Here is a 27,724-nt window from a genome sequence, read left to right on the forward strand (position 1 = left end):
TTGGGAGGCAGAGACAGGAGGATCGCACAGGTTTGAAGCCAGCCTCGCTGGCTTAAGAGACCTTGTTTCCAAATAAAAAATATAAAATGGAACTCGGAGTGTAGCCAGAGGTAGAAGGGTTTCCAGGAACCCCAGTACCACCAAAATAATAATAATAATTATTATTATATAAATAAATAAATAAATAAATAAATTACCCTAGATTCTCTCAAAAAATATACAATGTGTCTGGGAAGCTGTAAAAACATTAATTTTTTTTTAACCATCTAGAGCAAAGGTTAGCAAACTTTCTCTATAAAACACCAGAGAGTAAGCCACGTGTGGTGGCTCATGCCTGTAATCCCAGCACTTGGGAGGCTCGTTCAGCAAGGTCTTCAGCAATTTAGTAAGACTCTGTTTCAAAATAAAAAATAAAATGAGACTGGAGGTGTAGCCCAGAGAGAGAATGCCCCTGGGTTCGATCCCCAGTACCACAGGGAAGGCGGGAAAAAAAAAAGCCAGAGAGAAAGTTTCAGCTTTGCAAGTCACATGCTTTCTGTGACAACTTTTCTCTTCTGCCTCCATTAGCACAAAAACAGCTCTGACCAATGTCAAGTTGAGGAGTGAGCATGGCTGTGTTCCAATAAAACTTTATTTAGGGACACAGAGATTGGAATTTCATAAAAGTATAAGGTCACAAAATATTATTTTTCTTTTGATTTTTCCCCCAATTGCTTAAAATGTAAAAATTGAAGCCAGCCACAGTGGTGCACACTTGTAATCCCAGTACTTGGGAAGCTGAGACAGGAGAATTTCAAGTTCGAGGACAGCCTCTCCAATTTAGTAAGCCATCCACAACTTAGTGAGAGAGACCTTGTTTCAGAGAAAAAAAATAAAATAAAAAAAAAGAGTTGGGTATATAGCTCAGTGGTAGAATGTCTCTGGGTTCAATTCCAAGTTAAAAAAAAAAAATGGAAAAACTCGCAAACTCAATTTGCAAGTCATAGAAAAATAGGTGGTGGGTAAGATTTGTCCTATAGACTAAAGCGGGCAGACCCCTGCTCTAAACCAGTGTCTTTATTAAAAGGTAGATATACAGCCAGGTATGGTGGTGCACACTTTAGTCCTAGTACTTAGGAGGCTGAGACAGGAGGATTGCAGATTTGAAGCCAGTCTTGGCAACTTAGCAAGGCCCTCTGCAACTTAGTGAGAACCTGTTTCCAAATGAGAGACAAAAAAAAAATCAGGCTGGGGGTAAGCCTTGAATGTAGAGTGCCTCTGGGTTCAATCCCCAGTACCACAAAAAAAAGAGTAGATATTCTGAGATGCAGACTTCAGAAGGAACTGGAATAAGCACACACTGTATGACTTACATAAATCACGGGAATGCTAAAGTTTCCAGGTGACCTACATATCTTTCTGGTTACCCTTCTGCCCCACCCTTTCTCTCCCGCCACCCACTCTGTCTCTCAGACACCACCGACATTAAAGGTCCACGCAGCTGAGTGGCCGCTCTGCCCTGGCGCGAGTCCTACCTGTTCTTTGATTTCCTGGAGCTTCCGGCTCTGCTCTCTGATGTCATGGAGAAGCTGCAGTGCTTTGTCATCCTCCTGGGACACCTCCATACGTGCTTGCTCCAAACTTCGCTTTAAGCTCTGCAGAAAGCAAAAATTTTAATAGGCATGCCCCCTGGATCCTGCTATGGTTGAAAAGATTCATTAAGAGATCGGCAAGCTGCTTCGCAGACTCCAGGAGGGTTTCAGGTGACGGACCGAGGTTGACAACTGCCAGGTGGTTCCAGTTTTCCTCCTGCAAAACCCCTTGGTTCAAGAAACAATAACCTTATGAATGAATCCAGACTAAAACTCCATCAATCCCGTCTCCTGCCGCCATCTACTTATTCTCACAGGTACAGGTACTTAACTTGTATGTACAGAATTAAAGACTGATAAGATCCCTAAGCCGTTACAGTCACCATCTGCGTGGCTAGCTAGTCTTTTTTGTAATATCAGTTATTCAAGGACCTTCACGTACACGTGCCTCCTGCAAAGTAGCAATTATTTCATCCTCTGCCCGGTTGGCATCTCAGAGACCACTGAACTATCTCCACCTTCTGGATAATTTTTCCTGGACCTCTATCATCCATGAGGTTCCTCAGTGCTTCAATGGCACTAAAATATCTATCTGAAATACACAGCTGAATAACTTCCCCCACCACTGAAAGGCGGCCAAGTCTGGAATGGAAACATAGCAGTTATTCTTAATCAGCCACGTTCTATAGATTTCCTTTCCCTTGTGAAGGAAAAAAAAAAGTGTGATTCAACTTCTTAAGACTGTTTAATTGGACACATTAAAAAGCACCTGAATGAAAATTTTAACAAGACAATGGAGAAGACAGTCTACTCTTGTGAAGGAAAGGAAAAATAAAAGGCGCATGAGAAATAATGACAGAGGGTCTGGGTCCTACAGGCTGGGGTTTCTTCTTACTACACTGGTCCTAGGGAATGGAAAATTGGTTTCAGGCAGGTCCAAAATGTGTTTTCTTGTACATATTTGGTTCCCAAGGCAGACTGTACTGTGTTGGGCCTGGTGCAGACCAGAGAGGTGGGGACGGGAGCTGTGAGGAGCCTTGCCACTCTCGGCAATCGTGGCTGATCCCATCACCAGGCTCCAAGCGACCAACCACCTGTCCAGACTTTCTGCCAGAACCGAGCCCAAGCACACGCCTTGGACCTCGCGCCTGCGCTCTGCGCTGCAAGGCCCCGGCTCTCGCCGTTGTGCGCTGCCTGTGTCTACTCTAAGCCACTGGCCGTCGCGTGCCTCATGGAGCCGCCATGGAACAGATGAGACACACACAACAGGGAGCGCCGCCTCCCAGGGAAGGGGCTTGGGGAGGCTCACACTGCATTCTGTGATGTAGGTGGCAAGGTCCTGCTCCAGGAGGGATCTCTGAGTCTCAGAGGCCTTCAGCTCCACCTCCTTCTGACTAAGCACAGCCTCCACCTCTGACACTCTCCGATGTAACCGGGTCATTTCCTGCTCCATCTGAAATAAACACATGGACAGGTTAAAAGGGCCCCGAGGAGGTTCCTTAAGGAGCAATCATCTCAGGCAGCCTCCGACACCACCTGGTGGTCTGGGCTACGGCTAATTCGCCAAAGGATGGGATGGAAATACCATGGTTTCTTCGCCTGGGAGCACACAGTTCTTCGCAAGGACAGTCACCAAATGCTAAGTCACTCCTCTCATCCAAGTCCCGCTTCTCACTTGGTCACTTCTCTAACCCAGTTAGCAAGGAGGCCACAGCATCTTTTTTTTTTTTTCACCTGTTTGCTTTTTTGGGTTTTTTTTTGTTTTGTTTTTTTGCAGACGTCACTTTAATTTTATCCCAAATCCATCTTGATCCCCCCCCATCTCCTTGCAAAGAGCTAGAGGACCAATCCAGGACAGGGCAAGGAGGGTGCTTATTCGTCTGCACTCTAGGAGTCCCAGGCAAGCAGTGGCTTTATTAGTCTCCAGAGAGAGGTGCCTCTGGGCAGGAACAGGAGTGTTAAGAGACGTTGAGCATAATCAATACAGAGGCCGCAGTAACACAGGCAGGAGTTTTAAAAGACTAGGAAGAGAGACTTCGCATCACTCAGAGCAGACGGGCTGCATCTCAGCCACAGGTGAGGACCTGCACCACCTGCCGGAAGCAGCAGACATCGGGCCGGGTCGTGCTGAGACACAGGCCGCTTTAAATCCAGGGCCTCCTCTGGTTAAGGTTTAAAGGACTGACTGACGGCAACGTCAAGGCCCGAATTCATCTCCCTCTGCGCTGCTGGAGGAGCGGCTTCAGCCAGGCAGGGGGCCTCGCTCTCTACGGAGCAGGTGACTCAGGGCCAGCGGCGGCCCGGGCGGCTCGCTTGACACACACTGACCGGAGGGTCCTGGAGCAAGGAGGGAGGCCGGCTGCGGAGATAAATACCTTGTGACACTTGTCCTGAGAGTCTTGCAGCTCTTTGCTTTTGATGAGAAGTTTCTTTTCCATGGAGCTAGTCTTGGCAGGCGAGTCCAGACCCGACACAACAGACCTGGGTAGAGAAACAGGACAGCGTCAAGGTGGGCAGCGGGGAGCCTGAGCAGCCGCCGGCGGACTGTAGCCACCAGTCTGGCTCAAGCGGCTTCTGATGACGAGGGAGCCAGGGGGGCGGGAAGGAGGACCCTGCCACCCAAGGCAAGGATTCAGCCTCTATGAGCCTCGGTTTGTACATCTGTAAGATGGACTGAAGATACAGGATCTATGCACAGGGAGGCGTGAACATTGGAAGCTCCACCTGACGCAGCTTCACTCAACAGATACGCGCTCCCCACCCAGTCTGCTCCGGTAACCATGGCAGGACCCAGACACTCGAGGCCGCTGCCTTCCTGAAGCTGACATTCTACAGAGACGGGCAGAGTCATAAACAGAAAGAGCAAAGATGAGGATGACTTCATGAAGGTCGCAAATGGGGGTAGGGGCCTGTTTTAAGCAAGGATGATCCATGAGGGCTTCTCAGAGAAGATGGTGTTTGGCCTGAGACCTAAAGGATAAGACGGTGCTGGTTACATGAAGCTCTGAAAGGAAACAGGCTCCAAGGGGAAGGAGATGGTGGGTGCAAAGACCCTGAGATAGGATGAAGATAACATGGCAAGTACGCAATGAATGTTTACTATGCTGGTAAAAAATATTGTTTAGAGCCGGGCGTGGTGGTGCACTTGGAATCCCAGTACTTGGGAGGCTGAGACAGGAGGACCACAGATTCATGGCCAGCCTCGGCTACTTAGTGAGGTCCTCCACAACTTAGTGATACCCTGTATCAAAAATAAAAAACAGGGCTGGGGGTGTAGCTCAGAGGTAGAATGCCCCTGGGTTCAATCCCCAGTACCACACACACAAAAATATCGTTTAGCCCCATCAGTTCCAACCTAACAAGTTGGGCAGTTTTATTCTTTTTTTTTTTTTTTAGTTTTTAGTTTTATTCTTAAAAATAGCTCATGCATTTGATGGTGGGCCAAATAATGCCCGTGTTCCCTTCCCCAAATATGTCTATGCCCTAATCCCGAGAACCCATGAAAATGTGGGCACACATGGTGAAGGGGGTTTTCAGACGTGATCGTGTTAAGGATCAAGGTGGGGGATTCTCCTGGATTACTGGGATGGGTTTAAAGTTATTGAAAGTTTCCTGGAAGACAGAAGCACAGGAGGGGAGGAGACGTGACAATGGAAGCCGGGGTCAGAGTCAGAGATCTGAAGATGCTCTACCGAAGGCTGGAGGAAGGGGCTGCAAGCCAAGGAAGGCAGGCAGCCTCTAGAAGCTGGATTCTCCCCTAGAGCCTCTAGTGGGAGCACAGCCTCATCGAGGCTGATTTTAGCCCAGTAAAACCCGTCTGTGACGTCTAACTCCCCACAACTGTAAGGTAATACACATTTATACTATTTTAAACTGCTAAGTTTGTAATGGTTTGTTGCAGCGACAACAGGAAATGCATACACTTTACTGAGCCCTGGCTACAGATCTGGTTCTGTTTGAATGCTAGACGTGTTTTAACTCTTCTCCCCACAACAACCCTATGAGGTAGATATATTATCTTCTATAGCTGAGGAAATTGAGGCCCAGGGAGGTTAAGTAACCTGACAGTTGATAAATGGGTTCTGTTGGTCTCAACAGGAAGCTGGGAGAGAGATTGGCTTGATGTACCTCATCTGACTCACAGGAAAACAGCACAAAAGTAATGTGACAGGCCCTCTGGGGAACGAACTACAAGGATGCTCCCCACAGGAAGGACATACTAACCCACACACGTGTATGTAACACAATGTCTCATCCACAGAAGTGTTGGGGTTTTGTTTTTGGTTTTTTTGGTGGTACTGGGGTTCCTGAAAACCCTTCTACCTCTGGGCTATACTCTCAGACCTATTTTATATTTTTATTTGGAAACAGCGTCTCTTAAACCAGCGAGACTGGCTTCGAACCTGTGTGATCCTCCCGTCTCCACCTCCCAAGCGCGGGGATTACAAGCGTGCGCCACCACGCTCGGCCACAGAAGTGTTTAGCTGCAAGTGGAGACACACTATTTGCGCAGTTGCACAGATAGTAATAATAAAAATGAAATAATAATAGCAGAGGTACGACATTCAGGGCAGCCCCCTCAGTGGTGGGTATAACCCTGGAATCAGTGAAAGGCAGCGTCAGGGCCATAGCTTGCAACGCTTCTTACACATGGAGGGATGTGGCGGACTCCATCTCTCTGCCACAGTTCCATCTCCGTTGCCTTGGTAATGAAATTCAGAGGCTGTTATCAATGACCTGACCATTTGGGTCTTACTATCAAGTGCAAGTTCTGCTTTCTTCTGCCCCAAACTACTTCCCTACCTAAAGAAGGCCAGTTCCCTGCAGCAATGCAAACGCCTCTCTCCTACAGTTCCCAGCCCAATGACAGCCCTCCACACTCACACCAGACATCAGCCAAGGGAGTCAACACAGAGTCGTGCTCCTCTGTTCAAAACCTGACCTTGAGCCAGGCATGGTGGCCACGCTTGTAATCCCAGCATCAGGAGGCCAAGACAGGAGGGTCGTGGTTCGTGGCCAGCCTCAGCTATTTAGTGAGGCCCTTTGCAACTCAATGAGACCCTGTTTCAAAATAAAGAATTAAAAACTAGGGCTGGGGGTGTAGCTTGGAGGTAGAACACCCCTGGGTTCCATCCCAGTACCGCAAAAAAAAAGCAAAACAAAACAAACAAAAATAAGCTGACCCCGCCACTCAGGAGCTAAGTGGTTTCTCTGAGTCTCAGTTTCCTCGTATCTAATCTGGAGAGAATTCCCAATGTACTTCAAAGAGATTTTGTGACCATTAAATGTGATAGCGCATGGCCCTTCCCACGGTCCCTTGTACCTTGCGAGGGTTTAATAAATGTCAACCATTACTCTTATTGTTTTCTTATTTTTACAACCCATGCAACTTGTAAATAGCACATGCTTCATAGACCTGAAACAGCTGCCTGAAATGGTAACACAAAGGGGGCTGAATGTGCTCTGTGATCTTTATTACTCACATTTGAAAATGGTGATTATTCATAGGAATGGGCAACAGGAATCAAAATCCAGAAATACAGCTTTTTTTCAATCTCATGTTGGGCTAGAAATTTCAACACCCCTCACCAGCCTACTTTCTAGCCAGCACACACACACACACACACACACACACACACACACACACACACACACACACTTTTGGCATGGCCTTGAGTTTCCTTAGCCATTTCTTTTATTCCTGATTGCACCTTGGTGGGTGGGCTAGAGAATAAGACCCAAACCACTCAAAAAGGGGGGATGATCCCTGGTCCCCCAGAAGTCAAGGGTCAAACATGTGTTACCGAGTCACACACATGACATGCATTGCAGGTGATATAACATGGACCACAGCTCGCTGGCGCTGGCGCTCTCTCTCTCCCTCTCTCTCTCTCTCCCTCTCCCCCCCCCCCCTCTCTCTCTCTCTCTCTCTCCCTCTCTCTCTCTCTCTGCCTAAGCACAAACACTGGCACCTTTTTAGGAGATGATAACATGGGTTTGTGATGGCGGGGTGGGATGCTGCTTGCAAAACTTCTTGACACATGGAGAATAGGCTCCAGCAGTGTTCAATGTTTACAGTGTGCTGCTGTGAGTACAAACAGATTGTTTATTCAAAAGAAAGAGGAAGGAAGGAAGGAAGGAAGGAAGGAAGGAAGGAAGGAAGGAAGGAAGGAAGGAAGGAGCGAGCAAGCAAGCATCCAGGCCACTCATTAATGGGGCCCCGGAACTGAGGAAATGTACAGCCAGCACTGTGGAGATGAGGCGACAGCCTCCTCAGAACCCCAGGTCCCACTCTCTCATTCCGCTATTTTGATGTTTGACAAATGTTCACTATTTAGAAGTTCTAAGTACAGCAATTAAGAGCTCTTCAAAATAACCATGCTAAAGAAATCATTTTTTTTTTAGAATAAATAAAAATCACATCTAAAAAAAGCTCTGGTAAAAAGGCTGTGACTAAACCCAGCTTGCAGCCGCCACTGCATAAACAACACTGGGGTTGGAGGGTGAGGCCGCAGGGTGGAGGGCAAGGGGCAGGGCAGCGTTCGGCAGCCTCCCCGGTCCTCGGCCCAGCTGCATGTGAGCATCACCTGGGCAGCTTCTAATCAGCAGACCAAGTAAACTGGACAGGCAGACCGGAGTGTGGCCACAGTAGCGCCATTTTTATTAAGGTCCTGAGTGGTTCTAAAAGACAACCAGAACTGAAAACCATAGTTACTTAGTGACTGGATTCAGTGATATGTGTTTCCTAGTTAGAAGTGCCCGTGATTTATTTATTTCTATTAAAAAAAAAAAAATAATATATATATATATATATATATTGGTGGTATTGGGGTTCCTGGAAACCCTTCTACCTCCAGGCTACACTTCCAGACCCATTTTTTAAAATATTTTTTATTTGGAAACAGGGTCTCTTAAGCCAGCAAGGCTGGCTGCAAACCTGCGTGACCCTCCTGTCTCCGCTTCTCAAGCGCAGGGATTATAAGCATGTGCCACCACGCCTGGTAATTATTAATTATTATTATTATTTTTTTTTTTTTGCAGTACTAAGGATGGAACCCAGGGGCATTCTACCTCCAAACTACAATCCTAGCCCTATTTTTATTCTTTTTTTTTTTTTTGCAACAGGGTCTCACTAAGTTGCGGAGGGCCTCACTAAGTAGCTGAGGCTGGTCGCGAACCTGGATTCTCCTGTCTCAGCCTCCCAATGTTGGGATGACAAGCGTGCGCCACCATGCCCAGCTGTGCTCGTGATTTAAAATCTATTCAAAACTCAGTATGACTATTCCCAAGACCTGGTTCCATGTAGCATTTTGACTAGGGTATCTGGTATTGCCCCTGTGGACACTCTCTGAGTGGGAATCATGAGGGCTATGAATGTCAAGACAGGGAAAAGATATGAGATGATGATTAAGTGACTATTCTAAGCCTACTAAAATATGCCATCTATGAATTTCTAGAAAAGAAATGTACTAAAGAAAGCCGGGCGTGGTGGCGCACACTTGTAATCCCAGCATTCGGGAGGCTGAGACAGGAGGATCGTGGTTCGCGGATAGCCTCAGCTACTTAGTGAGGCCCTCTGCAACTCAGTGAGACCCGATTTCAAAATAAAGAATAAAAAATAGGGCAGGGGGTGTAGCCTGAAGGTCGAATGCCCCTGGGTTCCATCCTCAGACCTGCAAAAAAAAAAAAAAAATGTACTAAAGATAGGTATGGTCCAACTTGAGATATTTATATTCTATTTATTTTCATATAGACACTTGAGTCAATGAATGCCTATACCAACAACAAGCTCTCAGTATGTAGTCCTTAAGGAAATAGATCCTCATGCTACCAACACCCATTCTGAAAATGATCATAATTCACTTTCGTCATTTCATTAGCCATCCTTCTGACTTTCAAAGCAACAGCAAATTATTGCTGATAAATGCATTAGTCTACAATTAACCACAGTGTAAGTCATACCTTGAGAAGTTTCATCTGATGCTGGCCTCAGAGCCACCAAACTACGACCAGAGTTCTGTTCTTCAAGCAGCAACCTGCTGGTCTAAAATCTTCCTAAAGTGATGGCTTCATCAAGCACAGTATTCCTGAAAGGCTGATCCTGTTGTTGCTTTAAGGAAGCGCTTACAGTCTCATGCAGCAGGTCAGACTTTGAAGACTTACAGGCAATGTGGTGTAAGACCTCAGGAATGCATCTAATTATGAAGTGCCATTGACCCTGAGATGAGACAGTCTACCTGTGTCTCAAGCAACATTCTCAGTGCCATAATCCAAAAGCCCGACCACACAACTTAGAGAAAGGATGATATATTTGCTCAAGTTGTTTGGAGATTTGGGGGTTCAGTTCATGTGAGGCTGGGGTCTGCAGAGCTCAGGGCATGGTGGAGGGAAGCAGGGTCCGAGGGAGAGAGAAGGAGAGAGCAAGGGTCTGTTCTCACATCATGGAGGCCAGACACAAAAAGAGGGAGCGAGGAGGGGATTCAGAGACACAAGCACGGTCCCTACGGCCACACCCCCAGGGATCCACCTTCTCCAGCCACACCCACCTGCCTAGGTGACCACCTAGTAAATCTATTACAACAGATTTGCCCACTATGACATTATAACCTTCATCATTTAATCCCATCAACTCTGAATATTAATACATGAGCTCTTCAGGGGACATTCTATATATAGCCAGAACAACCCTCCTTAAACCCTCTTCCAAGAACTATTCTTTGTCCTCAAAACTCTCAAACTTCAACAAAGAGTTTGTGCTCGCCTTCTATTCATGTGTGAGAGCGTGTGCATGGGTGGAGATATGTAAAAAATGGAGACTACAAATATGAAGGCCCTGTGACCTCACAAGCAGAGTCCATAATCCAGTGGCTGTCAGCCATGGCAATTTTGTCTTCCAGAGGACATTTGGAAGTATCCAGAAACGCTTTGTGGGTTTTACGACTGGAGGTGGGAACGTTATTATTAACACCTAGTCAGTAGAGACCAGCGATGCCGCTCAGTACCCTACACCACACACAGGACAGCCCCCCACAATCATCCAGCGAAAGCATCCAGGTGCTGAGCTGAGGAACTCTGCTCTGGAGGCTACAAGGTAAAGGAGGCCACAATTCCTAGCCTTGAGGAAGTGATGAGCCAGGAAAGGTATTAATCCACTACCTACTCACGATCGGCAGTACTACCTACCAAACTCTTGCTGTGTGTTGCTCACAGATGTGGTCCTTAGCAACCCTGCAATGTGGGTATCATTATCCCCACTGCACCAGAGTTAAGAAAGAGCTGGCCCTACAGCCTCTATCTTCTTCTAGTACAGAATGATGATTTAGGTGTGGTGTGGGGCAGTAGGGCGGAGGGGTCAGAGTGGAGGGTTCTACAAGTACCAGTCATGAGTTCAAATCTCAACGCCACTATTTCCTGCCTGGATAACCTCAGACTGACTTAAAAGAAGGGCTGCAGGTGCTCAGAGGGGCAAGGTCACGGGGGAAAGGGAAAGTGGGTCACGTGGGAGAAGGTGACCTCTGTCCATGGCAGCGTGCAACACTAAGCCTGAGCCTGAGACAAGCTGGGGACCCAAGGACATCCCTAAGCCAGGCCAGTCCACTGCCACCCGCCAAAATAGCTCGGCCCACAACCAGAAGCAACTTTCCCCCCATCGCTCGGTGGCTCAGGGGGATAATTAAGAGGGAAACAGGCTAGATATTAGAAGCTCAGCCCAGTTCGTGCTCCGGACTGGATGAGGTGCAGTACAATGGGGATCTAATAAAAGAACATGCAGCCTGCCCACACACTGCTTGCCTACTCCTCCTGGCCACATCTCCACACACAGCCACTTGTCCCCATGGAGAGAAGTGGCGCTTCTGAGCAGCGGGCGCATGCAGCCGCACACCCACACACAGCAGTGCTGTCTCTTCAGCACTCAGCCAAGTTTGGGTTTTCCTTTTTTTCCCCGCTTCTATTTTCTAGAAAAATTTACTCTGAAATCAACCTCTCTTCCTGATCTACGCATCTGCTTTATAATTATAGAGGCCCAAAGAGTATTAGGAGAGGCAACAGAACGTGACACAGAGGGAGGGGTGGGGTTGGCGGTTATCACGGCGACAGAGAGAACACGTTGTCCTGAAATGTAGCAGAGAAGACCCAAAAACTGCTTTACATGTAACCTCAGTATTTAAGTAAAAATAATCAGATGCAGTTTTCTCAATGATGTACCTATAAATAATCCACGTAGCTTGAAAAAAAATCCCTGAATAAAGCTATTAACAGAATACTTCACCGCAAAAGAAAATACAATTTGTCCTTCCATCCTACTGGCAAATATATGTGTTGCGTACACTCTAATCCCCACCATAATGATTGAGCTCCTGTGCAAGCATCAAGCCATCCATCTATTCCCTTAGGAAGAGGACCCTACGCCTGCGAAGCCTGGCGCCGATTACAGATCCTAAGTCAAAGACATTCTTGAGAGCGCAGGAGCGGATGCTCCACACTAAAACGCGTCATCGGGATGAGCTCTGCCGAGGGCCTCACCTTTACTGTGGTCAATGGCACTAAAAATACAGGCAACTGCAAGATGGTAAAATGGCGCAAAAACTAAAAACCCATTCGCATGCTGTTTCTGAAAATACATTGGCTTTTAGGACTGTGCATTCTGAAATTTATGAACCAACTTTATAAACCCATTTTAAAATGCACAGTGGTGCTCACTATCAGCAGCACTAGGAAATATGACAGGCACTGCTCTCCTAAAGTATTCTGGAAGCTAGCGTGTGCGTGTGCATGCATACACACGTGCACACGCATGCTCATGTCTGCAGATACACACAAAGACAAACGTCTATCCACCGTACTGCACACCGACACACACTAGCAGCAGTGATCCGATGAATGAGAATATTTACTCTAGAATGATTGATATATGTAACTTAAAGAATCATTTATCAAAAATCATGCTATTAAGCCAGGCATGATAGCACGTGCCTTTAATCCCAGTATTTGGGAGGCTGAGGATTGCAGGTTCAAGACCACCCTCAGCTATTTAGTGAGCCTCTCAGCAATCTAGCCAGACCCTGTTTCAACACAAAAAAATAAAAAGGGAACTAGGAGAATAGGCATTGAGTTTAATTTTAATCCCCAGTCTCACACACACACACACACACACACACACACACACACACACACACCTATTAATAGTAAGACTGTAGCCACTAGATGTGATGTTTAATTAAGTTCCCACCTCTGCTGAGCTTTGCAGGTTGGTTTCATTGACACGTCTCCCCTTCTTGCCTGGATGAGCACAATGGCCCAACTTACCCCCTCCTTACCCAACTCCTGTCCCTCTGCTCTTCATCCTTCAACACCACACTGGTCAGAGGGACTCTGTGTAAAATGAGGACCAGAGAGTCCACATCCTACTCGCAATCTTGCAAAGTCTTCCCAGTTGCTGCCATGAGAGCCAAGTTCAGGTTCTGCCAAAGTCAGTCACCCCGACCAGGTTCCCCACAGATCCTGAGGCTCCGGCTACCCCAGCAGGCCTGCTGTTCTCTGGGCACCCACAAGCTAGTCCTGTCCTCAGGATTTATCTTTTGTCTCCCATTTGCCTTCGTGGTGGGTGGGGGGCTAGAAATGGAACCTTGAGGCATTCTACTCCCAAGCTTCACCCCCAGCCATTTTTATTTTTTATTTTGAAACAGGACCTAAGTTGCTGAGGCTGGCCTCAACCTGCAATCCTCCCGTCCCGGCCTCCCAAGAATCTCCGAGGATTACAGATGTGCATCCCCATGCCTGGCTTTTCCCATTTATTTTTGACCACCAGCTCCTTATTGTCATTTTGGTAGAACACGGTGTGTGCGTGATCAGGAATTACTGACTCTGTTGCCTCACCCTAGAAAATGCTTGACCCACAGTAGTCACAAATATTTGCTGAGTCAATGAATGAATGAAATAATGCACACGTGTACAGCTGCTCTAGAATATAAGCTCCACGAAGACAGGGATTTTAACAATCTTTCATCCTTACTGCTATCATCCCCGCTTCTGGAACAGCACCCAGGATCACCAGTGCTCAGCACAGATTAACCACTGTGGCTCGGCCGTTTTCCCTTGGGAAGTGACTCAGCTTCCTTGAACAAATGCTTAATATCCAGGTCAGGGCACCCGTGCCCTGGGTATCTGAAGCGACCACCCCACCTCGGTCCCCATCCTGGCTCTGCCACCAGTCCTGTGTGCACCGTGTGTCCTGCTGCCCCACGTGGACCTTGGCGGTCTTCCTCACAGCAGTGGTGCCATGGGCCTACAATAATATCTTGAATGCGTAAATGAATGAATGGCGTCCCAGCACTTCTGTGTCCCTGGCAGCTGCAGTTTAAAGGTCACAGTGGGACAAAGATATCAAAATGAGGAGCACCGCGTGTGGACGTTGACAGGAGGAATGCTTGCTGGCCTCCGTCAGAGATACCCACACTGGTTCTGGGACGGCAACGCCACAGTGACACACACTCTCACGCCCAGGGGACACCCACCCGCCCAAGGGCAGGTAGGGGCATGCGGCATCTCCGCTGGGTACAGTGCACAGTTCCCAGCGGAGCCGGATCCTGCCAGCCTCAGAATGTTTCATGGGGAAGGCAGGTTTAACCAACACGTCACGGGCTCCATTCAGAGTAAAAAATTGGATGGAGATATTAGGACATCTGTCAGGCACCCCACATGGAGCCAGATTCTCTCAATGGGCAGAAACCAGCAAGATGTCTAAGGTGGAAGCAGAGAGAAAAGGAGAGCCGGAAGCACCCAACCTCATGCTCACCCCTAAATAACCCAAAGAACACACCGACACAAAATAGACACCTGCCGGCTCCCGCGCGGCCGCCGAGCGCTCCGCACTTCTCTGCGGGAACCCAGCAGAGAGCCTGTTGTGCCCCTTAGAGGACAGAGTTGAGGCCAAAGAAAGGTAAGTGTCTCATTCAACTGCACAGCTAGCGAGGGGAGTGCCCGGATGTGAACCCCCATCCATCTGATTACAAGACCTGGCTGTATAATGGGTGTGTTACAGTTTGTGTTCCCCCCAAAAAATAAAGGATGCTTTTTTTTGTTTTAGCTCTAAAGTTAAAAGTTGAAAAAACTGGCCACCCTCTGCCACGTCCAAGTGGTGTAAGCCACAGAATTAAACCAAACCTCATGGTCGCCAGTCTTCTTATCTGTAAAAGATGAGCGTTCCTGGAACGAAATGAGAATACTTGTTAAGCACCTAGAATGGGGCCTGGTATGCAGTGAACTCCCAGGACAGCCGCTCTTAGAAGAGTACATGGGCGCCGGGCGTGGTGGCGCACGCTTGTAATCCCCACGCTTGGGAGGCGGAGACAGGAGGATCGCACAGGTTCAAAGTCAGCCGCGCTGGCTTAAGAGACCCTGTTTCCAAATAAAAATATAAAATATAGATCTGGGAGTGCAGCCTGGAGGTAGAAGGGCTTCCAGGAACCCCAGTACCACAAAAAAAAAAAAAGAAAAAGAATACGTGGGTTCTGTGTGATCTAGCAAAGCCAGGGACCTGGGAGGCGGGAGAGATGGTTCAGAGGTCTGGGGACAAACCTCATGTCTCAAATCTGTCACTACCTGCAAGGCTTCGGGGACATAATCTCACCCCCCAGAGCCTCTGTCCTCATCTGTACGATGGGCAACGCCAGCTCCCTTTCAGCGCTAGGATGAAAGTGTGAGCACTGGGATAACACAGGCGACACCCTCAGAACAAACAGCTCTGGGCACACGGGAAGGACTCAGAAGATGAGAGCTTCCATTCCGAGTTGTATACACCCTGCAGAAGGAATTGGCCTTGTCCCTGGCCACATTAGGCTAATTCAATTCACCAAATGTTAGACCTGCAGGGGGCAAAACACTGTTTGAAGTGAAAGAAGTAAGGGATGGTCCTGGCCTCGGCGAGCCTTGGCCAGACACAGGGGACGAGAAGGCGGGGGCTTGGCGCGCCACGCGTGAGCACGCAGTTCAGGAGAGGCCGCTCGTTCCGAACACAGTGGGTTGCTGCTGAAGGTCTCCCCAGGCAAATTACATCACCCGACCTATGCTTTGGAAGAGCTCCATCCTCGATGGAGAGTGGAGTGCGGCCAGGAAAACTGGAGGCAGAGGAACCCATCAGGAGGCTACTGCAACCGTCCAAGCAAAAGTCTACTGGGGTGACCATGAGGACAGAGCAATGGGCGCAGAGCAGTGGGTGCAGCGAGGGTCATCCGAGGTGCGACTCGGAGGGCTGGGCAGTTGACAGGATGGCGAGGGCAGCACGGAGCCCAGGATGATCCCATTTTCATGCCTAGAAGGGTGGAGGGGGCTTCTTAAGTAAAAGGAGGAAGAAGCTCACAGGGAAGTGGGGGTTAAGGAAAAGAGTAAGGTCACCAAGAACGGACTAGAAAGAGAGCTGATGGTGGAACTATAGGGGATGGTGTGCTCATTTCAAGGGCCTGAAACAAAGATGGCAGTCACAATGACACAAGAATGGCGGCGGGGGAGACGAGTCTCCATACTGCAGAAGAAAGAAATGTGGCGACCAGGAGTATCTCATGGCCAGTGGGAACCACTAGATTTGGTGGTTGAGCATAAGTGGATAATTAGAGCCAGGTGTAGCAGCGCACGCCTGTAATCCTAGTTCTTGGGAGGATCAAAAGTTTGAGGACAGCCTCTGCAATAGTGCGAATTCATGTAATCTAGAGAAACCTTGTTTTTGTTTAAAAAAAAAAATAGGGCTGGGGGTGTAGGTTGGAGATCAAATTAGCCCCTGGGAGGTAGAATACCCCATAACCTGCCCCCCAAACACACACAAAACAAAGCATAATTGGTGGCTTCTCCAGCAGTCATCTCAGTAGCAGTCGGGGAGAAGAGGCCCTGAGTGCAGACCATTCTTTCATGAAGTTTTTCAAAGGCGGTGAGGGCATGGCCGACACAGAAAGCAGAGAACTGAGGAGGATTCGCTTAGGTTTGCAAAGGAGGAGGTGCCAAGTGCGCAGAGCTTGGGAACACGTAGCACCCTTTAGCCAAGGGCTGTCTTCTTAAGGGAGCCGAGGCAACCGTGCAAATTAGCATGTGTAGGCCAGCGAGCGCCGCATTTAACACATCGTTTGGAGCATCGTCGTTGGGATGGGGAGAGGACTGTTTGGATTCGATTTCCTAAAGGTATCTTTAAGGCAAGTGAGAAGGCGGCAGAGTGGTCCTGCCAGGGCTGCGAGGCAGCACGCAGAGTCTAAATAGAGAACCAAGTAAGGCAAGCGGGAGAACAGGATGTGCTCCGCTAGGAGAAAGGAGACACTGAACAGGCGAGCGAGGAGCGGAGAGAACCCTACACGACACACAGCAGCGGGCGTGAAGCATCCAGTCCTGACAGCCCAAGGCACCCAGGGCCGTCACCACGAGCAGGAGCCGGTTACCGTTCTTGTTTTGTTTTTGTGGTACCGGAGGTTGAACCCAAGGGCACACTACCTTGAGGACACACCCAGCACTCTTGTTTTTATTTTGAAACGGGGTCTCACTACGTTGCAGAGGGGCTCATCACTAAGTGGCTGAGGCTGCCATCAAACCCACAATCCTCCTGTCTCGGCCTCCCAAGTCCCGGGGCTACAGGCATGTACCACCACGCCCGGCTCAGTAACAATTTTTTAAGTTCTTTGGAAAATACAGTCGGGGGCCTGCCTTTGGGGACTGTCGTTGTCGCTGACCATTTATAAAATCAAATTACAGATGAGACTCCCTGTAATAGGGATCTGGGGAGAGGCAGAATGTCAAAGGGCCTTTGGCTGGATATGGAAGAAAACCGATTTTAAGGGAAGATCTTCCAACTCCCAAGTATTTTAATAAAGATGAAGCAGGACTGATGGGAGAATTCAGGGCTTCTTCCACTGAAATAAGCTAGCTATCAGTGGACAGATGAGAAGCAACAGGAAGTAAAAAAAAAAAAAAAAACATGAGCTGAGGAGACACGGATCCCAGAGTCAAGAAGCTGAGAAGTGCAGTCATTAAAAAATGATTCGGATCAGCACGTCAGATGCTTACTGAGAAGCTTACAGAGGGTCAGCCTGAAGATGCGGGGAGTAAATAAGATCAGTATGGTTTTCTGTCCTCGCTGAGATTAGACTCTAGCAAATAAGAACTCAGGGAAATAGGAGATATGCATGTGTGTGCCTACATGCACACGGCTAAGAGCCTCTAAGTAAGAAATCCCAGAACCACACATTCGGCCTACTTAAGGATCCCACAGAGAGTACAAGTGAAACCCATGGGGTAGCACAGGTGGCTCTAGCTCTAGCGACACCCTGCCCAATCCCAGGGCTCTTCCTTCCTCGCCAGGGCCTCCACTTCTGGGAGGAACTGAACCTGGGTGCCATACATGGATTTCCCAATTCCTGCACCTGTGGCATTTATACTCAGCAGCACGGAACGGTGGCCAGGAGACTCTGGAACCACAGTGCCAGGCTCCAGTCTCTGCTGAGCCCCTCCGGCCACATATTAGGCCCTCCATGCTTCAGTCTCCTCGCGTGCAACATGAGAATGGCCACGGCACCTTCCTCTGGGGCTGCGGTGTTGTACATTGTTTTTTTTGTTTTTGGTTTTTTTTTTGGTACTAGGGATGGAACCCAGGGGCACTGTGCCTCCGAGCTACACCCCCAGCCCTATTCTTTTTTTATTTTTGAAACAGGGTCTCACTGAGTTGCCAAAGACCTCGCTAAGTAGCTGAGGATGTCCGCAAACTGCCACCCTCTAGTCTTAGCCCCTTGAATGCTGGGATTGCAAGCGTGCGCCACCACGCCCAGCTGCCGTGTAGTTTAGAAGAGTTCATCTGTGTCGGGTGCTTGGAACAGAGCCTGGGACAGATCTAGTGAACTTTAAGATGGGCTGTGGTTATCCGTCTGCCAACCTGAGAGCCTCTCTGCCTTTCCTGCCATGGACCCAAAGCTACAGTCTCATAGAGAGCCGACTCAAGCATTTCACCTGCCATTGGCGCCCGCCCGTGAGTTCAGTGCCAGACCACACATTTACTGAGGGCCTACCATGTCCTGTGCTCCAGGAAGAATAAGACCCAGCTCTGCCGAGGAAGATCCCACTGTACAGAAGGGAGTGAGCAGCACTGTTGTTTAGCAGAAACCGTGAACTGGGATTACCCACCAAGTGCCCCTGCTAGATCCTGCCCTACTCTCCTGATTTGCCTACAGCAGGTGAACCATCAATTTGGACCACACTGTTCTGCAGCAGACGTTTCTGCTTTGTGTTCTCCAGGAAGCTCCAACCAATCTGCTTTGATGTACTCCACATGATGGGGAGGTGCCCATTCTGGGAAGGGACCTTGTCGACGCCCCCCAAATCCACTCCTTCCCAGTGACCATTGCGTACCAACAGGTATTTGGCAACTGCCACAAATTAGCTTTGTGGTTTGTCAGGCTTTAAAGCCTTCCAGGATAAAGCTCCTATGGCCTGGAGAGCTGGGTTTTGGACCTGGGAAGACTGTAGACCATCAAATCATTGCTGAGTCCTGGACATAAGCTCTTAGCATGTATAGACATGAATAAAGACTAGTGTAATAGTCATGCCAGAAATAATAACAGCAAACACTTACTGAGGCTTTTCCTGTCCCAGGTAATAGAGCAAGTGCTTTATGGATTCCATTTAATCATCCTACTAGCCCAATAAAACAGGATCACAGTAGTGGGTTCAGTGGCACACACCTGTAATCCCAGAACTTAGGAGGCTGAGAAAGGAAGATCACAGGTTTGAGGCCAGCCTTAGCAACTAAGCAAGACCCTCGGCATCTTAGCGAGAGCCTGTTTCAAAATAAAAAATAAAAGGGGTTCCTCTGTTGCTCAGAGGAAAATGCCCCTGGGTTTAATCAATCCCCAGTACAAAAAAGGGAGAGTTTCGCTGTTACCTCTCTGGAACAGATTGGAAGCCAATCCTCTGGAAGTCTGGGGAGGCAGCGGTGGTGGCCACTCTGCGTTCCCCACCGTGTCTGGATGGTTGGCTCCATCACTACATTTCAGATACACCCCAAAGAAGAGTAGAAGCCTAGAGGCAAAAGGAGAAGAAAGCCCCCTTCCTAAAACTGCCTGCCCAGAACCCCAAGAGCCCACAAGTCTATCTCACCAAGATCCCACTGCTCCTCCAAGAGTCCTAACTTCTTCAAAAGCAGAAAGCCAGCATGTGCAGAACTAAACCAAAACCTCACACCGACTGGTTTTGACCTTGCAGAAATAATCCAGAAGGACTGCGGCGATGCACTGTGTTCAGTACACGTTTAAATGAGGCAGTGCCCCAGTCTAAGAGGAAGAACCGAAAGAAACGTACCCCATGCCGACGGGAGGCAAGGGCACGGGGGCCCCTTTTCTTTTAAACCTTTAACACAATGACTTCTATTGCAACCTACTATTGTGAAGCTCAAGCAAACAGAGGCTCCGGGAAAACGCAGGAGTTTTGGTTGAGTTAGTGTTGGTTAAAAATGAAAGGAGGCACGAGACAGATACTCTCCAAAATTAACTCACCACCCTCATCCCAAAGGCAACCAAACCTGGTTCTCCACAAGTTCTCCTGCTCGCAGCAACTCGGGTGACGAGGACTTCCCCCGAAATGCTCAGATGGAGGAGAGTCTTGCTACATCTAAAATAAGGATGCACTCAATTGGCTGGTTTAAAAATAGTCCGGGGGTCCTCCGCAAAACAAGGATTCTAAAAGGCGAGGAGCAACCACAACGATTCGAATCATCCTCGTGGCTGGAGGAGTCTCCGTGAAGATTCCTCATTCATTCCACTCTGCCTCAGAATGTCTCATGGGATTCGCTGGTAACAAACCCAGGGTCAATTCGCCCCGCACGGTACCGCGGCATCTGTGCCGTTCCCTCAGCGGCGTGAAGAGTGAGTAACGGCATAGGTCGTCAGCGTGTGCAGAGAAAAACCTGTGATATGCTGGAGATGGGAGGGGGAGAGAGGGAAACTCGGGAAGAATGTCGAGGTCACCGGACAGCGAAAGGGTGACCGCCCCAGAAAATGACTCCCTCGCTTGGCAAATTAATTCTGCAACTGTATGTCAATGAGGCTGCAGGGCCTGCTAGGCAATCTCATCACTGCATCTTTTATTGGGTTCCTTAAGTAATCAGAGTCCAACGTGCCCAGGGTCACCCCTTCATCCAACAGGTGAAGGGAATTTCTAGAACGATGCTGCAGGTTTCACCCACGGAGCAGCCTTTGGCACGGTAGCCAGGTCTGAGGGCAGCATCACACTGGAGATGCAAGCTAAAAAAAAATCCATCTGATTCCAACCCCAAACTGGCACGGGAGAGACAGTAAAGTTCCCCAGAGACAGAAATACTCCAATCCCATCTTCCAAATAACAAACAGTTTTGTTTGTCTGGACTTATTTCTTCTTTCAATGAGAAGCTTATTAAACATTCTGAGACGCCCATCTGATGCTCTAGAAAGAGATTCCCAACGACCGAAGGTGAAATAGCACATCTCTAAATACGGTATGCAATACAAACATATTCTGGGGGAAAGGGTCATGAGTAAACTACATCCAGAAATATGTACCCAGTGCCTGGGCCTTCATCCTGAGATGCCCCTGTCAGAGAGCTCCCTCAACTGAGCTTCCTGTGAAAAGCAGAGAGACGCATCTAGAGCCCTCCTGAAAAATAAGCGACTAATCACACAGGCTTCAGATTAATTGCGAGGCCGGGATCCTCCACATCACCCTCTCTTTGCCCCTGGAACATACCTCCCGTGTTCTCCTTGGTTTTGCAGATCACTGATCAATGTCGGAAGCAAGCGTCCACGCTGACCCCGCCGGCCCGCTACTGACCAGAACTACAAGTCCCCACACGCCTCCTTCCTGTCCAGTTTGTGACCTTCAGTGTGCTGAGTGTCAAGGTTACGCTGCCCACTAACCACACAGCCTTTGACGGCAGGCCTCCACAGCTAAGTGCTCTTGGATGCCAAATGCAAAATCCTCCCAGCCCTTCCGGGCTGTCCCCGATCTATCTGACGGCACGTGCAACAGCTAGTTCGATTCCTGCCTCTCCTACCCTCATGCAGATCGGTTTAGGGGGTAGGACAGCTCAGCCACAAAGGCGTATCCGATGCTACCCAAATCCACCTGCATTTCCCACCCAGACCTTGGGCAAGGGAATGAAGAGAGACGGCCTCAACATCTTGCAACATGAATACCTCTCTCAAATTCGGTCACAATCCATAACCCGTCCTCATCTCAAATGCCCAATTCCCACAGTATCGGAAATCTTTTCAGGAACCTTACTGTCAAAATAGCATCCATGGGGAGACACCCTCCAGGAACTGATACGACATCCTTTTAAATCGCTACCTAAGCTTCAAACACAACACATAGGGAATGAATGCTGTCAAGGAGAAAATCAAATTCTGTTCCTCTCCTAAGTGGACAACAACTAATTACCCACCACTACCCGCAAGAGCCTCCAAGAGAGGCAGTCGGGTGTCTGGGGAACAACAGAGCCATCTAAGACCTTCCCGGGGAACTTGGTCCTCTGACAACAGAATGGCAGCGAGTGCCCATGTCCAGAGGCTATTGCATTTTGCAGAAATTCTAGGAGCCTGGAAGCTAGGACCCTCCGATCCAAGTACAGTCCTAATGCCTTTTTCAACAGCTTCTATAATAATGGAGAAAGACCTGCTAGGTCCAGAGGTTGGCAGTGATATTTGTATTTCCATTTTCTAGTCTCCCAGTTGGTTTGGTGGCTGGTGTGTGTGTGTGTGTGTGTGTGTGTGTGTGTGTGTGTGTGTGTGTGTGTTTCCTCCTGGGAAGCCCAGTTTCTGTGAATCGGTGACTCTGCTACATTGCACTCTCTCCTGGTGGCTCACAGTAACGGGGCTTCCTCTGGCCGCCAGTGCTCTCCCAGCTCAGAGAGGCTCAGTCGCCAGATCCCTGATCTTCGCGGCAGACCTGCAGAGGAGCTGAGCACCATCTCTCTGTTAGAGCCCCGGTTCAGCCACTTGCAGCTGTTAAACCCATCAGGAAACCTTTAGCTCATGAGACACAGTATTTAGGATTCTGTCAGTGTGGCCAAGATAGCAACCATCCACACACCGGCGACAGACAGACGCAGAGCTAGATAAGGCGATGGCCAGCTCTGAACTCCTGCCCGATTTCCCCGCGACCGAGGAGCTGCACTGCTAGAAATCTCTCTCTCTCTCTCCTCCCCACGAAAGAGGACCAAAGAACCAAAGACTGAAAAACTAACCCAAAGTACCAAATGGATGACTGCCACGCCACAGACAGGAACAGGTACCTTACGCAGAGCAAAATGAGGCTATTCCAGGTCTAGCCCCCCCAAAGCCCAAACAGGTAGACTGCTTTCCAAACGCAAGCCGATCGGCAGCCTCCCTCCGCAGCACTCCCCCACCTTGCCCCCACCACCGCCGCCGCCGCCGCCGCTGGCTCCGGATTGCCAAAAGTCAGATTTTCACTTACTCAGATCTACCAAGAATCCCCAGTGCCTTGCTGTACGAAAACCCCACAAACGGCAGTTCTTCTCCCGAGAAACCTGAGGGGCTCAGCTGGCGTGGAGAGGAGGAGACCCACGAATTCTTCTCTGGTTCATCAAAATTGGAGGTGTCATCGTCAGACTTGAGGGCGGGAACGAAGGGGGGAGGAGCTGGTTAAAGAAAAACAAGAAGAGGTGGAAGAGAAAAAAAAAAATTCAGATGGATTCCACACTGTTGCGGAGAAAAAGCGTCTTACTCCTTCAGTGTTGGCGACAGCACTGCAGCGCCTGCTTTCAATCCAGCTCCTCACACAGGCAGACCCAGCCTGCTCCTACAGCAACAAGAGATTAACCCCTTCCCTGCCAACATGGCCACCGACCCTCAGACAGCCTGCCTCCCTGGTCTGGCCGATGGGGGGGAGAGTGAAGGATCAACTCAAACAGGTCACTCGGGCCAGTCCAACAAGAGCACCAGGACAGCTCGCTGGTGCAAGCCGCTCCTTCCTGATATTTCCAGAAGGCTCCTACAGAGCTGGCTAGAGTCAGGATGCCAGATGACCTAAACCTCCTTAGTCTCTCTTCCAAACGGATCCAAATTGTGACTGTTGGGTGCTAATCATAAAAACAGAATGGAATAACTAGAACACGGAGGGAGCCAAGCAAGTTAAAACGCCGCTGCGGTCAGTTCATCCCTATTTGGACGAGTCTGCTAAGAGATCTTATTAACCACTTTTTTTTTTTAAGTTCCCCATCCCTCCTCCCCAGCGCAATCATGCCCATGGAATCCACCGCAGTTTAATCAGCATAATGAAGTAAAGTTCCTCCGGGTGATTTACAGCGCCCGCACACTGCTGGTGGGACGCACCTACGGACATCTGCGGCACAGCTCCTACCTCTTTACGGCATGACTCCTGGCTAGGGGCGCATCACATCCTCTCCGCTTCCTGCCGACCTACTAAGCTCTCTTGATCAGGGAGGTGGATGCCTGTCCATCAGTCAGCAGGAGGCTGCCCATCCTGGGGGGCTCCCAGGGGCATCTCTGGCCAGACGCGTTACCATGGCTGCAGGCTGGGGCTTCCGTGGTGGGCGGCTGGGGAGGCTGCCGAGGCATCACATCCCCCGCAGTGCAGGCTGCAGGCTCCCCACACCGGCGCCTGCTCGGGCTGTAACCCCACCTGGCCGCCTGCGAGGCAGGGGCCAGTGCCGATCTGAGCGACAGAGCGGCATGAGTCACTGTCAGCCCGCCCGGGTCGCTAGAGCTCCCCCTAGGACAGCTGTCACAGCCCTTCAAGCCCAGACTTTTTAACTCCTCGCTCCCTGGACAAAGCTTGGAGCCAAATGTGAGCAGCAGTCTGTTTGTTGTCTTCTGCTTACGGAGAAAAAAAAAAAAAAAACACCTCTGCTGCTTCCAAAGCTCCCCAGTGACAACATCTGCAGCAGTACTGAGAAGTAAGCGGAGTGGTGACGGGGTGTGGAGGAGAGGAGGGGAGCGAGAGGTCTGGGCGCTCCAGAAGTGCAAAAGAACATTCTCAGAGCTTCAAGTGCGCCGGGATGAGGTGGCGGAGGGGGGGGGGGGATGGAAGATGTAAAATGTGCACTACCAGAAAATTATTTAACACCTCCAAGCTCTCGAGAGAATTGAAACCTTCCCTGTCAGTGTCAGAATCGACTTGCTTAATACTTCAAAAATTAGCTGATGGGAAAAAAATTAAGATTGAATGCTGCGGCTCACATCTCATGTGTACTCCCGTCGACACAGTCTCAGACCCGATCTAATTTCAATTATCCAATGCCTTTTTTTTTAGCCCCCCCCCTCCAAATTTTTAATGGAAATCGCAACACATAAGGATCAAAAAGATGTTTTCCGTCCCAAAATAAGGACACTCGGATAAAGATGGGAGATTTATGGAGAGAGATCTTGCAGACGATGACAATAAGGAAATGGGCACTAGAATCTGACTGAGTCCAACTGCAGCTCTACCATTCACCAGCTGTGTGGCTCTGGGGAAAGTCCCTTGACCCCTCCAAGCCTCAGCTGCAACACAGGAATAACTACCTTAAAGGGGTGCGTGGAGACAATTTAAGTAAAATTGTCTACAGAGAATGTTTGGCTGAGCTCTCAGCGCACAGCTGGTACCCCACAAAGGTTACTTGCTATTATTATTATTATTATTATTATTATTATTATTACTCGGATAAGCTGCATGCTTGTGGAAAACCTTGCACTTTTTAGAGGCTAGTGCAATGCAGCACACTCTATACTGAATATTCTTTCTTGCACAAAGCACAGCAAGGTGAGTGTTTATGTTAATCCCATCGTATCGTTTAGTTCCTGGCAGGAGTTTTAATACCCCTTCCACCATATACTAATTTATCTTTAAGAGACTAAAATAGAATTCCATTTCTGAGTGAGGAGTATGGTTAATAGAAAGGTAGCAGCCACCCTCAGTGAAATAATTATGATTTTTGAATTCCAGTACTATAGAAGAAGATTCATCTCTAAAACTCCGTCATGCTCAAAGCTAACTTAATGTGGTCATAATTAGAAAGGACAGCTAGTTTTCAAGTGAGCAGAAAGGAGAAGTCGAAGTGAAATACTCCAGATGGTAACAGGTGAGAGAGTCAGTCGCAGCACACATTAAAGGCGAGGAATATAAACTTCTAGACAGGTGGTCAGTTAAGAACGATAGGAAATTTTGAAAAGGGCTTCTTAGGGCCCCATTTACACGAGGGATGGGGGAGCCCTAGCACCAAGCCAAAGAGAAGAGGAGGAGCTAGAAATAATCCACACTCTCCAAAAAGTGGAAGAAGATGCTCACCCTGGTCTGGGGTGCTTTAGTGGGGAAGAAATAAGACAGCTGGGAAGAAACCATAATCTCAAGTATGCATCTACAGTCACAGTATCCTGCATGATGCATGAAAAACAACTGAAGAAATTATCATGAATGCTGTCCCCTAGAACACTGACAGAGGCAAGGGGAGACTGATTCATAGGAACACTTTCCCAACCTGGGGCGCACAGGGCGTTTAAAGCTCACTGGATGCGTTAGATCGCAGGTTAGACACCGCTGAAGAGAAACTTAATGAACGAGTGGTTAGATCTGAGGAAATCACATGGGCCCGTGATACTCAGAGCGAGGTCCGTAGACTGGCAATACCAGCATCCCTTAGAGTTTCAGGCCCTGCTCCATACCTGCCGATTCAGAACCTGCCTTCTCGGTTTCCCGGGTGATGCTCAGGGACAAAGAGATGGAAAACATGATAGCTTGGGAGACAAAGACAGAATGAATGGGAAGGCTCGGCACACATCTAATAGGGAAACAGAAGGAAAGAAAACAGAGTGGAGAACTAGGTTAAAATCTCAGCGCCTCATTTAAAAACAATGATATAAAACCTGGTCCAGTCTCAAACCTAGGAAGTATGAGACTGCATCTATCTAAGGTGGGAAGTAATTCTGTTTCTTGTGGCATATGAAAAATGCCGCTTTTGATCCTTACAACTGTTTTTGTTTTTCTTTAGCATCCCTGGGCTGGGGATGGCAAGCTTTTGAGGTCCTGGTGAACCCAGGACCACAAAAAAGAAAAAACAAAAAGAAAAAAGTGCTGATAGGTCACTGAAATCATACACTCTGCTGATGAAGCGACACATGGCACCCTGCACACAGCATAGTGTCAGGCACACAGTAGGTATACAATAAATATTTCGTGAGCAAATAAATAATTAAGTGACCCGAACATGGGTCCTACGGAGAGCGCCTAGCATAACAAAGGCCACGAAGATGGCACTTGATGTTTGAATTAAATGAAGAGGCTTTGAAAGTCGAGATTGTTCTGTCTGAAAAATATGTTAATGAGTATCAATGTTAATATTTTCTGATACCATATTATGAAATCATTAGCTCCCCCACCGCCACCCACCCAGTACATTTTCTAATGACAAATACAAAGGCATACATTGAGCTCTGTTGTTCACTGGTAAAACGCCACTAAGAAACACAGAAACAAGTCCTTTCCCCATATACCTTTAAATAAATCAGCCCGCTTGAGGTGACATCGGGGCACATGCTCCTCGGTGGCAGGCTATACAAGTAACTTTTTAAGGCTTTTTTTTTTCCTCTCGATTTTTCTTCAGTTACAAGATAGATGGCAGAACAAGGTTTTCAGAAACAAAGAGCTATTTTAAGAACTGTGGCTAATTTTTCTTCTATAAATTCTCCCCGTCTTTCCCTCTTTTTAATCCTGACATTCATTAAAAGCTTTTGGGGGAAATGTGTCATCTTCCAAAGTATATATAAAAAATAAAAAACAATGAAAGAAAACTTAAATGGATTTGTCTTCTTGAGTCTTCTTTCTAACAGGCAGCACTGAGCTCTGGGTACCCCATGCCCACCTTTATTGCGCCATCACACCAAACACTGGTATTGAAAACATAACCAGCTGGGCGTGGTGGCGCACGCTTGTAATCCCCACTCTTGGGAGGCAGAGGCAGGAGGATCGCGCAGGTTCGAAGCCAGCCGCGCTGGCTTAAGAGACCCTGTTTCCAAATAAAAATATAAAATAGATCTGAGAGTGTAGCCTGAAGGTAGAAGGGCTTCCAGGAACCACAGTACCACCGGGAAAAAAAAAAAAAAAAAAAAAAAAAAAACCATAACCAGTTTTCTAATTAGTCA

General features: G+C 48.5%; 1 protein-coding gene across 3 annotated transcripts in view; it reads right to left on the bottom strand.

Moving 5' to 3' along the window:
- The window catches only part of CIT (citron rho-interacting serine/threonine kinase), a gene marked incomplete at both ends in the record, with an annotated part of 188,114 nt that overhangs the window by 88,565 nt on the left and 71,825 nt on the right, over window positions 1-27,724 (bottom strand). For all 3 annotated transcript variants that reach the window (XM_080717685.1, XM_080717686.1, XM_080717684.1), the window contains 4 exons: window positions 1,515-1,634; window positions 2,881-3,024; window positions 3,947-4,052; window positions 23,043-23,226. In XM_080717685.1, coding sequence (XP_080573811.1) covers window positions 1,515-1,634; window positions 2,881-3,024; window positions 3,947-4,052; window positions 23,043-23,226 — 554 coding nt within the window. The remainder of the gene's footprint in view (window positions 1-1,514; window positions 1,635-2,880; window positions 3,025-3,946; window positions 4,053-23,042; window positions 23,227-27,724) is intronic.

Source organism: Muscardinus avellanarius (assembly GCF_963383645.1).
Source record: "Muscardinus avellanarius genome assembly, chromosome: 21".
In the NCBI taxonomy this organism is placed as follows: Eukaryota; Metazoa; Chordata; class Mammalia; order Rodentia; family Gliridae; genus Muscardinus; species Muscardinus avellanarius.